General features: G+C 42.7%; 1 protein-coding gene across 6 annotated transcripts in view; it reads left to right on the top strand.

Moving 5' to 3' along the window:
• The window catches only part of COL12A1 (collagen type XII alpha 1 chain), a 433,058-nt gene that overhangs the window by 402,888 nt on the left and 12,439 nt on the right, over positions 1-17,731 (top strand). For all 6 annotated transcript variants that reach the window (XM_078648068.1, XM_078648070.1, XM_078648071.1 and 3 more), the window contains 4 exons: positions 1,362-1,433; positions 10,204-10,239; positions 10,340-10,406; positions 13,483-13,674. In XM_078648068.1, the coding sequence (XP_078504194.1) occupies positions 1,362-1,433; positions 10,204-10,239; positions 10,340-10,406; positions 13,483-13,674 (367 nt within the window). The remainder of the gene's footprint in view (positions 1-1,361; positions 1,434-10,203; positions 10,240-10,339; positions 10,407-13,482; positions 13,675-17,731) is intronic.

Here is a 17,731-nt window from a genome sequence, read left to right as displayed (position 1 = left end):
TTCCTCAGAGTATTGATCTGGAAGTTCGCTCCCTTTGTTGCCTTGCTGATATGTTGCTGCATGTTGAGGTTGGTGTCAAGTGTTATGCCTAAGGATTTTGCTGAATCCACTATGGTCGGTTGGACATTGAGTGCTGTTAGGTGCTTAAGCCATGTTTGTGTGGTAGATATTTTCGTGGGAGGTGAGATCAGAAGGAACTCAGTCTTCATAGCGTTGAGTTTGAGGTGGTTATCAGCCAACCAAGATTGGGTGCTTCTGATCGTTGTGTTCAGACGCAAGATGTCTTTGGGGGATTGTAGCTTGAGATATAGCTGAGTGTCATCGGCGTACATGTGAAAGTTTACGTTGGATGCATGTAGCAGGGAGGTGAGAGGTTCCATGACTAGGTTGAACAAAGTTGGGGATAGAGAGGATCCTTGGGGGACGCCTAGCGTTACAGGTATTGGCGAGGACATCAGGTTATTGCTCTTGAATTTCTGCGACCTGTTGTGAAGAAAGGAAGTGAACCACTTGAGGACAGTTCCAGATAAACCCATTCTTGTGTTTAGTAGTTCTAGTAGATTCTCATGTTTAACGGTGTCGAATGCTGAAGAGAGATCTAGTAGGATGAGGAGGCAGGTGTCGTTTTGGTCTAGCATTTGAAGTGCGTCGTCAATGCATTTGTACTCTCTCCTTTGTAATATTCAGATTGCAAAAAGGGAATGAGGAGAGCAGAAACAGTGCCCAAGGGTCTCTGTAGGGAGTAGGGAAGGCATTGTTAGCCAACAGCTCCGGATAAGCTGAAGGCAATTCACAGAGCATTTTTCAGGAGTGAATATGACTTACTCCTGGAAATTCAGAAGTAAGCCAGGAGTGAGTTACTTACTCGTGGCCACAGAAAAATCTTTGTGAATCAGGCTGATAGAGTGGCTGCCAAATGATGTGTGAACCCCAGAAAAGAGGAACTACCAACGTATGGTAATGTGAGGTGATAAAGTTGGCAAATGGGAACAAGAAAACAGTGAACACAAACTTTTAAAAGTAATCATAATAAAGAGGATGCAGGAGAAAAGCAATTGGTGCACGGAGGGAAACTACAGAGGTTAAATCTGGATGAAGGGGGAAATGGAGTGGCATGTTTTATGGCGCAGTAAAGCAACCGAGCTCAGTCACTGAAAACCCTTGATGGATGAGCTGGATCTCAGCTCACTATTAGCCCCCACCAATGGTTTATTTTAGTTATAAAATGTGGCTGTTTTCGAGAAGATTTATGATGGCATTCTGAGGGGAGCTTAACCTGTCAGTGCGGCCTGGAGCGGATTAAGATGCAGGTTCTTATCATTGCATTAACTGCACATGTCACATGTCTCCCCATGCTGCAGGGCGCGCCAGGAGCTCCGGGAGTACCCGGCCCAAGTGGAAAGCCAGGGAAGACTGGGGATAACGGATTACCGGTAAGCAAATTCACGCTTTTTCCATCAGTAATGAAACACCCGTGTGCTGCGTCTCTTCGCATCAGCGGAAAAGGCTTTTTATACTAAGAAGGGATGCGTTGAAACAGAAGAGGAACGCGCTGAAAACCAAGGGAGACCGCAACCTGTTATTTAAACCCTTGTGTTTTTGCTGTACATTGTTGGAATATTTTAGGGTTGGAAATCGTGGCTTTTAGTTTCCATGAAAAGCAAGGCAGGTTTACTGTGCCAGGACCTATATTTCTAGGTGGAATAAACCCCACAGGCCTGATCAGCGGAATTGCTAGATTTTGTAATATCAGATGTTTCTTTTCCACTCTGGCCAGCAATGTTGCACTGTTATGCATCTTTCAGCATCTTTCATCTCAGCCTAAGATCAGCACACACGTTACCGCACCCACGTGCACCAAAGGAATCACATATGAGCGGATACCAAAGGGCTAAATGGGATCCAAATAAGGATTCCTTATAATATGCAATACATATGTGCGAGTGAAATCCGGTTGCAAAACAATATTTTACCGACGTCTCAAAGGAGGTGGTAACCCGTTCACAAATGGGAATGGGTCCCCAGGGGACTCCATCTCCTTTGTGAATAGTCCAAAACATTTTTTAAGACTAGGCATTGCTCCTATGGAACACTGCCTAGTCTTTTAAAATGTTAATTTGATTTTTTTTAATGAATCGTGTTTTCCTCTAAGTAAATTGGGGTGTGTTTAAAAAAAATGCTATACTTAAAAGCAATTACAGATGTAGCGTTCTGGTGACCTGAGCAGGCCACCTTGCCTGTGATGGCAACCTACTACTATTCAGGTTCGAACCTACCTATGATATAGAGGTCAGTTTACAAAAACAGAATGGATTAGGTTAAACTCAGAGTGCATATTGTGATGACTTTTTACCAAGTCCCATCTTTGTACATCTGACCCTATGTTACATGTCTACAGAGCATCGTATTTTCCAATTTCCCATCCCTCTCAACATGGCTACCGCTCTGTCAAGCAAAATCATTTTACACTGATGGATATCTGCAATGCATAAAGCACCACTTTGAGTCTGAGGGATTTGTTTTTTTACATATTTTGGAAACTACTTTAACACTACTAGAAGTTCACAAGCTTTAGATGTCAATATGCCTGAGCCTTACACCCATCATTTACAAATATTGATGGTGAAAATTGTAATAATCTTTACACTCCTCATTATATATATATATATATATATATATATATATATATATATATATATTCATTTCTATGGCTGTTCAATCGTCATATTTGTCAATGGGACTCTTACCTATTATAGTCCTCAAAATGTAAGAGTAGTAGGACCCTATCATGAACTTGCGACCCTGAGAAAATGGATTGGCGCATCTTTCTCGATGCATTATCATAATCGCCAGTAGTACCAGAAAGCATGCTGAATACGCCTCCTAATCTGTCTGTTTCCAACATTTTGAAGGCCAGTGCCTTTTTGTGTGCATGAAGGCCCATGTACGTGCATTGTGGTTTCTGCTTGCACTAAGAATTTTAGTATGCCCAGTATCTGCTGGTCTTTTAAAATATTTTTCTAAGAACTTGATTGTGCCACGGCCAGACTGAATACCAAAATCTACTCTGGTGAAAATGTTTCAACCATCTCCACTCTAAAGTAGGTCATGACAAGAAATGAGAGAGAAGCCATAGTTTACTCATCCCAACCATATCTGCTCTTTAAGCAGTTCCTCAGCCTGAAGCCACCAGTAGATTACCAGAGTGGCAGAACAGCCAGTCTGCCCTGGAGCACACCATCAGTTTAATCCCATCAGTTTGAGTTCTCAACTCACTATGCCGGCACCCGTCACACTAATGCAACCTGACAGGATGCCCTTCAGCCCTAGTCTAAAATCACTTATCCATACCACAATAAAATATGCAGTTTCATTTAGAGGCTGTCAATTAAAACATAATAGTTAGTTTCTTAAATCTCTGTTTCTTGTAATGTGACTCAGTAAATGAATGTGTGGATATAACATTCCCAGACGCAAGCTCAGCGGGAGCTCACATTTGCTTATATATTTGGCAGCTGTTTTATCAGCCGCATCTGGATATGGTTGACATTGTTTCTACACTTGGTTTGCATTTGTGACTGCCTAGCACACTTTCTAGCTCTGTGCGGGGTATCCAGCATCACAGACTAGGACTGAAAGAAACTTGCGTGCATACAAACATTGCAGCTGATGTAGTGTGGATTTCACAATGGCCATTGATAATTCCTGGGCCATTGCACCATGCGTGGTTTAAGGAGCAGCGTCTTATCGTTGATATCAAGGTCAACAAAGCAGCTTCTCAGAAAAGGTGAAAATTGCTACTCCCCCATCTTTAACTTCCGCTAAAGGCAACTGACCCGAATCAGCATATTCCACATTTGTTGTCTGGAAACCTACTTGAAATTTTATTTTTTCAACTCACAAGTGGTGTGGTGTTCTCGAGGTAGGATCTGCGTGAACTCCAGAAAAGAAATAGCCGTCAGGTGTGGTAACTCCCTGCGTGCAGTGCAAAAGATGAGTCTAAGCTGTTTAGAGACGGCTGTGTTCATCAAGATGAATGTTCTGAGTTTCATTCAGTTGGCCAGAAAGACTAGCTGTGGGACAACAACTGTATAATCTGGTCACTGCTGTGGGGTTAAATAGTGTGCAAAGTGTGACAGTCCAACAATTCATTTGTGCACAGAGCTCAAAAGAAGAGTCCTATAGGTATAGGCAAGGCAAAATTGGGCATATATGTGCCAATGAGACATATATACCTGCAGCTTGAAAGAAAAGTCAGACTGATAGATAGATAGATAGATAGATAGATAGATAGATAGATAGATAGATAGATAGATAGATAGATAGATAGATAGATAAATAGATAGATAGATAGATGGTTTAACCTTGTCTGTGCAGCAAGAAGGCTGTTCAGCACCACGTGTAGGCTCATACAAAGTGCACAGCTGCAGAAATTAATATAATAATTTCTGTGAAGTCACTTTGCCCTCGATATGACCCCAATATGGTCTATAGCAGAACATTAAGGGAGTCGAAACACTTACGTGTTCCCGTATGGAAGATGCAAGACTTAGACAAAGCTCCCTCATCTTACATCATGGCAACCTTAGGCCCTCAATTACTTTGTTGGTTTTTTCCTTACTGATCATATGACTAAAGGAACCCTCTCAAAAAATTCATGGAAGTTATTGGTTCTAAAATCATTTTTCATTTTGTAGAGAAATGATCCGATATTCATTAAATCAGACTAAAAGGTAAAATGTGAAAGGGTTGCAGAACCCTTGGTTCTCCCTGCGGCGTTGAGTTCTGATATCTGGCCAGTTCAGGAGAAGTCTAATTCAATGGTGCTGCTTTATGACAGAATCAATGATGACGGAAGTACCATCAGTCACCTGACACAAACACATGGCTCTTGATACGACCTCAGTTTTTACAGAGTGTAATCGATTGTCATTGTTCCTTCTTTCCGCATGTCCTTTTAAAGCATGGTCACTTTGGGACTGTCAATTATATGCAAGTTTGGTTTCGACTTGCCATGCTATCCTCTTATTTATTTTGGAATTGTTATCGAAGTAATATTTGGATTTCGGATAATGTTCTTTCATTTCTGCACAATATAGGATGCCAGTGCCTCAATATGACCTCATTAAAGGTAAAGGACAGTCACACCTGCGGCCTAAAAACACAAATCTGCCAGTGCCTTGGCCACAGGGTCAAAAATATCAAAGGTTATAGCATGTGTCAAGAACCCTATAGAATAACTGCAGTGAGGCAGGAGCTGTTGACCTTTAACCTGTTTGCATCACTCTGTACTTTTTTACACATTGATGGAGCATAGAATATGTACAGTTTCATTATCGGTAAAGAGTTTTTTTGCCTGTATTGTAAACTGGAATTTCTTTTTTTAAAGATGTGAGATAATTTCAGAATACAGGGTTTGCTTGCAGAGGTTTGCATAGTTGTTAAGGATTTGTTGGCATTTGACAGTAATCTGCCATTCATGATTTATATGATGCTCCCAAAGTGAGGCTAGGCTCTCGTTCTGACTTGCTGTACATTCATGAGGCAACATAGTAAAGGAGAAATTTTTCGAACCATACCTTTGGGCACATTCTCCTCATTTTACAATTCATACCTACGTTTGCTGGAGCTGCAGCAACAGCGGCATTGGGTTTTTATCAATAGCAGCACCTTGTTAATTACCTCTTCTAATTAGTTTTTTGATGAACTTTTCTGAAGATGTCAATATTCACACCTTCGTCATATTCATGAAGTAATGACATTTCTTAACAGGGACAGAAAGGTCATTTGCGATATAAACATTCCAGCTTCGAAATTGAAATGTCTTTCAGGTGTCCATTTCCTAAAAACAATGGACAGGTGTCTCAATTGAGGTGTCTATTTCCATATGTTCATGACTAACTTACAGGCAAGTTGCATTTATGGCATTAATATTTCTTTTGTAGCATATCTGTGCCATCAAAAGCACCATCTTTGGTTATTTTTTTCATAAATATTTTTTCTACCAGTTGTGGCTGTAATCTTCCGAGGGTGACACATCTTTCTGTACTGAATCATTGGTTTAATATACAGTTTTTATTGCTGAATCCACAAAGTGGGAAGTTATTCATACACATCTTAATGTAATCATACGCAATACAATGGTGTAGGGAAGTGTGGATAAAACCACATTTTACCTGTCAGAAATAAGGGAAGTCCTGGAAGGTGTGTTCTGATCACAGTAATCCCTCCAGAATGTTTTTATTTTGGACCTTTGGTATTAGGATCAATGTTGTGTCACTAACTGAGCTTCCCTCATTGTAAGCCACTGCTAAGGTGGATTTGAGTGTTGACCGCCAGTGCCTGCCTTCTTAAATTAGTCATGCTTCTAAGTTAATGAGGTAAGAGGCTGTCCAGGCAAACATATGTGCCAACAGGCTTGCACATGGTAAGCAGACTGATTGAGGAGTGTTGCTGTCTGGTTCAGCCTGAATACATTGGTTATGGCCAGTGCAGACCATATAATTTAATTTGGCATCCAAAAAGGAAAGGTCCTATTTTGTTTTTAACTAAAGCTTAACTCTATAGTGCTTCATTGTATTTACACTTATGGTGAAAACTGAAAAAATACACATTTGGGGTTAGCTTAACATAGATAAATGATTGACATATATTTTCCTATGTTTAGAAAGGACCAGAGTAAAAACAAAAAAATCAGTTGACAATATTCTTGCTTCTTAGTGCTTTTTTGAATATTTACCAGAGCCAGGCGTAATACGATTCAAGTTTTTAATTATCTACTGGGCTAATATCATTACTCTCCCGGCTAGTTGCTGGTACATAGCCACTACTGTATGTAAGTAGTGGGCACACTTGATTGGGATTAGCCTGCTCCTGGTAGAGGAAGGAATCAGGTGAAAAATCAGCATAAAATGAATGACTCGGAGGAACAAGCAGTACTCTAGCATGAGGTGCACCAGGAGTTCTATTTAAAGCCATGGAGTGAAGCAAACTGTTTTGCAAATTCAGTTAGGCATGGACTGAAGCAAAGGAAGAGCTCTTTCATAAGACAGCTTGAAACTACCATTTTGAATCAACCCAAACGTCTGTGTATGAGGATGGACCAGCCTGTGGACTATTCCTAGGAAGTGTCAGTCGGCGGGTGAGGTAATGTAGCATCTCTGGATTGGGCAGAGTAGACCACCTTATAGAACTACCCACCTCAATGTAAACCCCTGCACAAGGGAGAGAATTTGAAAGAAGAGGAAACTATAGAGGAGGAATAGTGGACCCACGGTGTGGAAGAGTCCCTGACTGCAGAGGACTCCAGTATAGTACTTTCGAGGTCTCTGTGGACTCCATCTCCTGGGCCAGTGGCACTGACCTCTCCATTTCCTCTGGAGAACAGTAGAGGGTGGACTTGAGGGGGATCATGAAGGAGAGTTCCTTATGACTTCTGAGGACAAGTTCTGGCCTGCTGTAGATGCCCTATTGAGAGATTTTTTAGCAGCTGGTATAGTCTGCATTGAAGGCTTTGAAGAATTGCTGCTGAAAAACCATGGAACAGGGGCTGCCACCAGCTTTTCTTCAATGGAGGAGAGTAGTGCAAATGTTTTAGAGAGAAACCATCTAAAATTCTAAAGGCCAGGAGGACCTTTAAACCTCCTGGTAGCTGAAGTACACCAACATGCATGAAATCAACTAATCCCGTGTTGTAAGGCTCAATGGAACCTGAGAGTTCAGCATTTGTTTCTCCTGCTCGTGGGAAGGCTACCACATATGCCCATAAGTCATAACTGCATCCTGTGGTAAAGTAATTCTTCCCCGTGGAGATTCAATGCCTCTGAGGACCATCCCACAACAGGTGTACCATTCTGCATAGAAGAAATTACCCCAAGGGATGGCTAATTTTCCTGGCAGGATCCATCAGACTGAGAATGTAACAATTCAATTGTCCGAGTACCCATGGGGAAGTCCTAGGTAGATGAAGCCTTATGAGAGCCTTGTGCTGCAGCACGTGCCTGCCCACTCCTTTGCTCCATGTGCGTAGGCAGAGAAGGACTGAGCCCTGAGTGTAGACGACAGGCTGGGGAAGAGTGCAAGTGCAGAAGGTGGAACCGCCAGCTGTCCTGCCAGCATGACGAGAGAGAGAGAGTGTGTGTGTGTGTGTGTAGACAAAAGAAAGAAGAAACTTACTACCCTTCCAGCAAAATGGAGTTGACAGGCGGGAATGAGCCAGGCTGAGTGCTTGGGCTCCTGTGTGTTCTAAATATCAAACCTGTAGGCACCTCAAACAGAGGCTTCCAGTTACTCAAATTTTGTGAACCCACCAGTGCGAAAAAACTCAAGAGTTGAGAAAGGAAAAGTTGCAGCAGCTGCATCAAAGGAAAGCTGCAGCCAGGGCCGGACTGACTACCGGGTGTTTTGGAATGCTGCCGAGCTGGGGGCTGATTTCACTGCGGTGGGTGCTGATTTCATTGATGGAGACCTGCATGTGCAAAACGAATTTCATTCAGTACACGTAGGTCCCCGTCAACGAAATCAGCCCCCTGCTTGGCAGCATGCCAAAACGCCCGGTAGCCAGTCCAGGAGCCCATGCAAGGGTTATCTAAAATGTGCATATTTGTCTCAAGGTGCCCCAGGAAGGTAGGGGTGCCGCAGGAGCTTTTCAGATCTGTTGGTTCCCCCAGAAGCAGAACTGGGCCCCATAGGGACACAGAAGGCAGTATCAATTTTGGCATTTTGAGTACTCTGTCATGAATCTTTAAAAAAGTTACTGTGGGAGAGTCTTGCTTTTAAATGAAACATTTGAAAGCTCAGCTTTTATTTTATTCAGAGATTCTGTGTGCGTTGGCCTTTTTAGTAAAATCATCTTAGGTTGCTATGAACCTGTCACCAGTAGAAATAAGATTTTTAAATTGAAATGTTCAACATTTTAATGTTCTATTGATATGTGAGAATTAAAGATAAAAACATTGCAAACTGCTGATGCCACTGTGAGTTATAGTCAGTACATAATTTAGGGAACGATTTGAATGTTTTCATTGTTGAATGCTTGCTGGTTCAATAATTTATGTTCTGCATTTGATGAAAGGACTAGGCTTGACATTTTATTAATGTACCCATTTTGTTGCTTTTGATGCAAAGGGGACTATTGTTTTGTAGTGAGGTAGGACCACCAGGTGTCAAGACTGTTAGAGGTGCCTTTAGCATAGTGAGAACAGGTTACATTTAGGGGACTACTGTCTGATGTGACCCTTCTTTGTTTTTCACCTAATGTAGGTTGAGAGACCATTAGAAATGTGTCCCCATGTGTATTTTTAACTACCATTATGTATATGTTTCTTCATTTGTGTGTAATTTATATATGTTTATAGTAAAGTATATTTCCTTTTTTATAAGACAACACAGTGATTGGACAGCAATTTAATGACTGTTTTCGTTTTCATTCCTGAGTTCTGAGCCCCCCTCCTGAGTAAGCCTTGGGCTGCTCTACATGGCTATCCTGATAGTCAGTGCTACACAGGGGTACTTATTTCACATTTGCGGTACACATTAGGTGGCCTCTAGAAGCTAGATGTGAAAACCCCTAGTTATTATAATTGGGGCTTGGTACCTCTGTCTGATCTCGGACCCTCTGACCAGGATTTCTAACAGCAAAATGCAGCGACTTTGGCCTTTGAACCAAAAATAGAAATAGTTATGAGAGATTTTATCAAATAAAACTAGGCGTTGACAAACCAGATACAAAGGCATGTATGGCCAATCATTTGGACAATGGTGCCAAATTATGACAGTGTGGTTCTGAAATCTACGGTTGTTTACAGTCCCTGTAGAACGCCTCTTTTCTCCGCTATTAAGAGACAAATCTGACAAAAAACTTGAATGGCAATCATTTCCATCCCAAAAATGTGTTTTACTACAGAAGCTGGAGGTTAATTTTCACCTGCTGCAAAATATTCCCCATTCAATTTATAGCACTTTAGCAGAGTCTGAAATCCCAGAGCATAAACCTGAACTATTCAGTCTCTTTCTTAGACTCACATCCACCGTCCTTCTGGTTATAACCTATCCCAACATCTGTCTGTACCAACACCTCTGGGTAATCTACATGTTTAAATAATGTTTGTAAATTCCAGGATGAAGTTACTAATGCTAATTAAGAAAAAATATGTACAGTAGTTTTCAAATTGCCTTGAATTAATAACTGTAACTCTTTTGCAGGGCCCTGCTGGCTTAAAAGGAGAAAGAGGGGAGCGAGTAAGTAAACCTTCATATCTGATAATGAAAGTTAACTTTTTCAGTATTGTGTAAAACATATGGCAATTATCAAAGCAATTTCTTTACATTTTTCTTAAAGGGTGACATGTCATCACAAAACATGATGAGATCAGTTGCTAGACAAGTCTGCCAGCAGATGATTGAAGGTAAGTTCAGGTTTCTATAATCATCTACTTTTAAATCATATAATGTACTTCCTGTTGTGGTGACTTTTTCTTACACTGGTGAGATCTTGCACGTTACAGCTGCATCTTGTGTAGATGTTACATGCACACCCTAGGCCACTGGCCAGTATTTCGAAAAGAAAACAATGTTGGCCCTCCCTTTCTAGGAAAAAAGTTATTGATTAAAAAGAAAACAACATAAAATCAACCAATGAGTTGGAGTAGTAATTGAGTATGCTAGCCGTTTAGACCACTCTTGTTTCACAGTGTCATCTGAACATTTAGGGGCATATTACCAAGCCTGGCGAAATGACATTATCGCCTCTTTAAGCGGTGATAAGAACATCGCCCTATTAGCAAGCTGTCGCTAACTGATGCTAGCGACAGCTTTTAGGCGATAGCGAGCAGTTTGGGGGCCCGCTTTGCATGTCAGTGATGTTTATCTCTAATGACATGCAAAGTGGGCGTACCCAACCTGTTAGCGACTGTAAGCAGTCGCTAACATCGCTATCACCTATTAGCAAGGCAGGCGTAGCAATGGAAATATTCCCGCTATCGCCAAAAACTAACGCCTGCTCAGACCAGTTCTTAGCCATGTTATCCAATGGGTGGTGGGTAACATGGCTAAGAGCATTTTGTCGCTAATGCGTGAATATCGCTGTATTCCCAGCGATATTCACGCATTTCGCCTGATGTTTATCGCTTTAGAGATAAACCTTGCTAATAGCAAGTTATCTCAGCGATAAAAACCGGTGATGCGCGGCCATAAAAATATGGCCGCTAACCTTACTTAGTGATAAATATCGCTATTTGTTGGTAATATGCCCCTTAATGTCTTGCATGGCATCTTTTTGAGACCTGCACTGGTGCTGCTTATGCCTGTCTAATACAAATATATCAATGGCACTTCACTGCACTTCCGGTTTTATTCATCGTCTCTCCTTTTAAGTTTGCCTCCAAACTTAGGTTGGTCAAATGAATGTTTTCAGATCATTGTCTGTGGTAGCGTTTTCTTTTGAAGAATTAACATTTTAGTAAACGGCCTTTCACCGGCTGCCTTGCAAAAGGTCTAATTTGGATGTGTTATAATTAGTTACATCACTCCTATTTACAAGGGAAATGCGATTCTTTGTAACCTCTTCCTAGTCTGTAAATTATCCTACCGCCCTACAGACATTATTTCAGAATCACCTACAATGAAGGAAACAAAATGTGACTGATCTGGAGACAACAAAACACAAGCTCTTTGGGCTAAGGAATGTTGTTCTTGACTGGGGATGGACGGAGTAATATGATCATTCTTCAGATGTGTCTATATTAGTTCCTCGGATGTCTCTATATTAGTTCCTCAGATGTGTTATGCAGCCGCGGGCCGTGGAGGGAGTTACGGTGGGGCAGGGAGGCGGGGAGGGGGAGGAGCGGGGTGGAGGGTGCTAAAAACAGGCATATGGATCATTGCAGGTAAGTACACAATTTGATTTATAAAACGAAATTCGTAGTGCGCACTGCATGGCAAAAAGCAATGCAGTGCGCACTACGAATTTCGTTTTATTAATTAAATTGTGTACTTACCTGCAATGATCCATATGCCTGTTTTTAGCACCCTCCACCCCGCCCCTCCCCCTCCCCGCCTCCCTGCCCCACCGTAACTCCCTCCACGGCCCGCGGCTGGTGTTATGGTCTCATTTAAGCTTCAAGAATGCCCAAGCAAAATGATTTGTACATGATAAATTGCTAGGAATCAGTGGTAGCATGGTAAATAATATTAGATAGAATCTCTTGAATGTATTGTATGTATACACTACGCCATCTTGCTCAGTATAAGAGAACACTCTTAATGATATCTTCATCAGTGATGGTATCATTTTTGTACCAATACTAAAATAACATTACTCCAAGAAAAGCAGACACCAAGGTTCTCATATGCTTATTGGCATTGGAGAAATCATATTTCTTGCATTAAACAATGCAGAAGTAGCAAACTCACGATGAATGCAAGGACCATGCCCCAGCTGAGCTTCTCCCTTCTTGTGTGACATGGCATGGTTGTGTCTATTGTTATATTTTGTATTTGGAAACTATTTTAACAGTCTTACAACTGCCAACACACTTGAAGAAGGAGAAGCGAAGAGTGAGTGCAGCTGGATGTTCTCTTTGTAGTTCAGAGAATCTTGGTGCACTAGTTGGAATGTCTAGTATCAATAGAGCAAACTACTGCACAAACCTACGGACATACTACCTTGAGCTCACCTTGTGCCCGCTGTTCTTAGAAGTTAAGCAGGGTCACTCTGTTAGTCCTTGGATGAGATCATAGTGGCTATGTCAGTTCATAATAGTGCAAGTTATTTGTTTCATAAATACAAGATTGGGCCCCAATTAGAAAATTGAGAGCCTAAAGTGTTTTCCATTGATACTGGAGTTTCGGGAAAATTACTAGTTCATTAATGCAATACAGACAATTAAAAGGATAGGATCAAATATTGCTTGATTAAGAGGGCAATGTAACAGTTCTTGCAGAACATTGACAAATATATTTCTCTTCTGTTCATGTTCTCTTGCTCCCTACAGTCAGAGTATAGTTTTACATATGTGGATAATCTCAGTGCATATTTGCATTCTCTTAAGTACAAAGAAACTCTAATTCTAGAATATAATGTGTGTCACAATACCCCTGACGAACTAGACATATTGGTGCCATGATGTGCCTGTTTTTCTGGGCCCGTCGCCATCAGTGGGCAATAAATTAACATGTTGGTGCCATATTATAACATAACAGATATATTAAGGTTTCATTGATATCGTGCAGTGAACATTTGTAAAATGTATGATTCCACAGTCATTAATTGAAGGTTCACTTCTTCGTTTTTTTAACATAAACTATCACAGAATGTTTATCACTAGACATTGCAAAGCAACCACTTCTTTTTTGCTGCCTGTGGGCTTTGTCATGTTTAAATATAGGCATGGGTTATCATTCATAATGTTTTTGAAAATTATTGTTATACTATTGCTGACACAATATTAGTCCGAGTTTTAACAATTCATTTTATTCTTGCAGGTCAAATGAATAGGTTTAACCACATGATAAACCAAATTCCAAATGACTTATATTCGTCAAACCGAAACCAACCAGGACCAGCTGGCCCCCCGGGTCCTCCTGGTAGCCCTGGATCAAGAGGAGAGCCTGGACCAGGTGGCAGACCCGGCTTTCCTGGAACACCAGGTCTTCAAGGACCACCGGGTGAACGAGGTGGGTCTCACTCAGTAGCCACTTATGTCAAAAAAAGAAACATTCAAACACATAGTCAAGGTTTCAAAATGCACACCAGTGATGGAAATCCCCAAAAGCCCATATGAAGATCATTAAAGATAAAGTCAATTTTGTTATTGTATCCAAAATCGTGTTCAACACAACATTTGTCAACTTTTATAGTTTATGTTTTCCAACGTGACATTGTAGATGCTGTTTCTCCCACAATACATTTCTGTCTGGTCTACATAATCTTTTCTGTTTGAATGCAATGAAATGAATGAAAGAAACATTTATAAAGTGCACAGCTACCCTAAGGCATCCCAGCACTATCTGCAGTCGCAGACCAAGAGAACACCTTTTACTGAACAGTTACTTTGAAAAGCCAGGTTTTAAGTAATTTTCGGAAAGGCAAATGGTTGGAGTCCCGCTGAATGTACAGAGGGACTGAATTCCAAAGCCTAGCAGCATTATAGGAAAAGGAGCGACCACCGCTTCTTACTCTCTTTATTTTTGGAACAACGGCAAGCAAAAGGTTTGACAAGCGTAAACTTATGGTAGGGTGATAAGTGGTGATGATAGATTTAACGATCATCGGTCCTTTCCCCCAAAAAGACTTGTGAGTAATACAAAATGCCTTAAATGTAATTCTCTTTAATATCGGCAGCCAGTGCAGAGTCTTCAACGCAGGTTAGGCAGATTGCCGATTAGTGATATCTAGGAGCAGGCGGGCTGTGCAGTTTTGAATTATCTGTAATCTGGTTTTGGTGGCCTGAGGAGCTTCCAGAAAGAGAGCATTTCCATAGTCCAGGCGTGAGAGAATCCGAGCCTGAACCATTATTGTTTTATTATTATTGTTTGACCGCCTTTGTATCTTTCTTTAGTCTAACTTTGTATTCCCTTCACAGTCTAATCTCTTAGGGATGTCTCTGTGGGTCACCTGTCAGATCCATTACACTGCCTATTACACCCTAATAGTTTTGCTTCCAGAGAAAGCTTGATAGATTTAGTGAGTATAATTCAGTAAGTGAGGACACAAATTCAAGCAGATTACACTAAATTGCACATGCATAACAAATGGTTAGTAAAAGTTGGCAAATCAAAGTCACCTAGAGTCTGTAGTATACTCAGACGAAAGAGTGCTGTCAATTTCATTGCTGTTAATGTTTACATTGATTTTTATCTGTTAATCCAAAAGCTTCAAATCATAAATCATATTTGCATGATTAGTTTCATGAGAACAGTCTGGGATGAAGAACACCAAGCACCAAGTCAGGAACATTAATCTGTTTCTGCCAAGGGGCTGCTTTGGCTTACCTTACCTGGGCTGCACTCAGAGGTCCTTGTCTGTAGTTTGGTAACCCAAAGCCGTGAGGAAAATCAAAGCAGGGAGGTCCAGAGGGAGAATTTTCTGTTAACAGCTAATTTAGCATACAAATGCACCAAGTCCCTGGTGTTTTGCAATTTGTGGTGCTTTGCAGGAGCTTCAAAGAGACATGCCATGCATTCTGTTTCTGGTATGGCTTGGTTGTTTGTTAACCCTAGCAGGTGAAGTAAGTCGAAGCCGGGAGGTGCCTGGGGAGAAATGTGCTGTGCTTTGTTGTTGAACGTTCAAATTCACTAAACCCCCCTAGATTCATTATGGTGAAGTAACATTAGTGTGAGTATTGTGCACAAAGTACCCAAAAGTGTGACACTTTCTGCTTGGAAGTCACTCTGCTGGTTAGGCTTTTAAATATTTGAGCCATTTACCCATAAGAGATTTTTCTAGTTGTATGGCAGGATGGGAGAATCAATGTGGAGGAAGCTGACATTATTGAATAATCCACATCAACCAAAAGAAGGTGATTTTTTAAAAAGTTTCTCTGAAGGATTTATCCGAAGGCACTGTGCAAGTAACATCCTTTTTAATACACTACGTTAGTTGTGTTTGCCTAACGTTAAATAACACATTGGATAACTTAAAAATAAAACTTTAGTTATTGATAAAATACATTACATCCCATAGAATATACAATTTAAGTTGTTCTCTCAGGTATCTCTCTGTCATTATGTTAACGATTCAGGAAGTTTGGAATATATAAAAGGAAAACCCTATAAAGGTCAGGGACTCAAACTCAGTTTTGAAGTTTATTATGGTTTTAGTCTTTGAAAGCAATTAGGGTCCTAATAATGTGGTTACATTTTCATTTCTTTATGCTTCATTGGAGGAAACAACGGCTGGTAACTTGATGTTCAGGATGACCTACTGAAAACTTTAGCGACTTGTGTCAGTTTGATTATAGGTTTTCTGGGCGAAGGAATCTTTTACATCTAATTACCCCCAGGTCCCTTATGTCCTCGGCCCATTCAGAACTTATGGAGATAATCATCTTCCAGACAGAAAATAAAAACAAGAGGAATGCTGGGATATCCCTACTGCCCCTCCCCCCGGGAGTATAAAGGTAGGATCTACCCAGCAGCCCTCCTGTTCTTTTTTTCTGTCTTCGACAGAATGGCTGTTGGATGCTGTGATTGATGATCGAGGCTGCACCGGCTCCTGCTGGGCTTGAGTGGCGTGCAGTGCTCGTCTGGCTCCTCCTGCCCGGCTGCCTGGCTTCTCGGGCAGGGGTGTGGTTCCTGTTGTGTCTCCCCCCCGGCCTGCCGGGCTTGCTGGGGGGTTTTGACTTCTTTGCAGCCGTTCTTCCGGGTTTCCGGCCCTTTGCGGCTGGTGCGCCGCCTCCCGGTTCCTTCCGGGTCGCTGTGCGCGTCTCCCCGAGCCTGGCCGGGTGGGAGACGCGCTGCGCTGGTGTTTCATTCCCGGATCCGGCTGTTGGTGTGGGGGCCTTTCTGGAGCTGCTCGGGCCCCCGCTCCGGGTGAGTCCCGCTTTGCGGTGTTTTTTTTTTGCTCCCCCTGTCCGAGTGTGGTTTCCTGTTCACCGCTGCAGCCGAGTTTTGTCAGGCGGCTGCAGCGTGTCTTGCCGGTTGCTCTGTTTCTGCAATGCTGCGCTGCTGGCTTTGTGTCTGTCTCCTTGCAGGTTTTGCTCTCCTGCCTCGGATGTCTCGTGGCTGCCACTGCGGAGTCCTGCCTGTGGAGACGGCGTTTCTCAGGAGTTTTTTCTTGGGGTGCCTATGCAAGATGCCTCGGATGTCTCATACCTGCCAATGCTGTGTCCTGCCTGGTGATGCGGCGTTTTTCTCGGCAGTTTGCTTGTGGTGCCTGTGCATGTCACATTCCTGCACATGCTGCCGGCTTTGGGGCTGGTGTCCCGAGTTCGGTCCTTGTTGGTTCCACATCCTGTACTTTGCTGTTGTCATTGTACTGGTTTTGCCCCCGTCTTGAGTTTGTCGTGTTGGCGGGGTTTCCTGTGTGTTGCCACTCTCTGCTCCCGACGTCGGTGTGAGGTTGGCCTGTGGCTTTCTGTCCAGGGTGCGCACTGTTCAGTGGATTGCTTTGTACTGCCTCACTTTTGTGGGGGGGGCTACCTACCTCTATGGTGGGGCTGCTCTGTCCCTGCCGATCTGCCTGTCGTGCCCTTTCGGATTGGTCGGACGACTTGGCGGTGGGTGGTCCAGGTTCTGGTCTCGGCGGGGGTGCTCTTCCTCCGGTGCTCGACGGTTCTCCTTTCTCGGGGTTCCTTCCGACTTGGCAGGGGTTCCTCGGAGTCTGGGAGTGGTTGTGTTCTGTTGGCTGCCTCTGCCGTCTTTGGTGCTGCCGCCCTTTGTTCGTGCCTCCCTTCGACTCGCCACGCTTCTTGGTGGGGCGCTGGGCTTTGGGTCTCGGTTTCTGGGGTGATTTCCTGGGCCCGGGTCTGGAGGGGTGTGTACGCTGCTGCCTGCCGTGGTGGCTGGTTGGGCTGTTTTTTGGCCCCTGTTTTGTTCTGGGTCTGGTGGCTCTGTGTTCCTCTTCCCTTCTGGGTGTGGGGTTTCCTTTGACCTTCCTGTGCACTTGTTGTGCGGGGGTCTGTGTGAGAAGCTGTGCGGGGTTCTTTCCTTGTTATCCTTGCTGCCTGTTCCGCTGCGGCTGGGTGTGGGTGCCTTTCTCCTTGTCGTGGGCTCCTCGCTGCCGTGTTGCTGC

The sequence above is a fragment of the Lissotriton helveticus genome, chromosome 6, assembly GCF_964261635.1.
Source record: "Lissotriton helveticus chromosome 6, aLisHel1.1, whole genome shotgun sequence".
Classification (NCBI taxonomy): Eukaryota; Metazoa; Chordata; class Amphibia; order Caudata; family Salamandridae; genus Lissotriton; species Lissotriton helveticus.
Note: the sequence above shows the minus strand (reverse complement) of the source record. Positions and strands in the feature narration are given on the sequence as shown.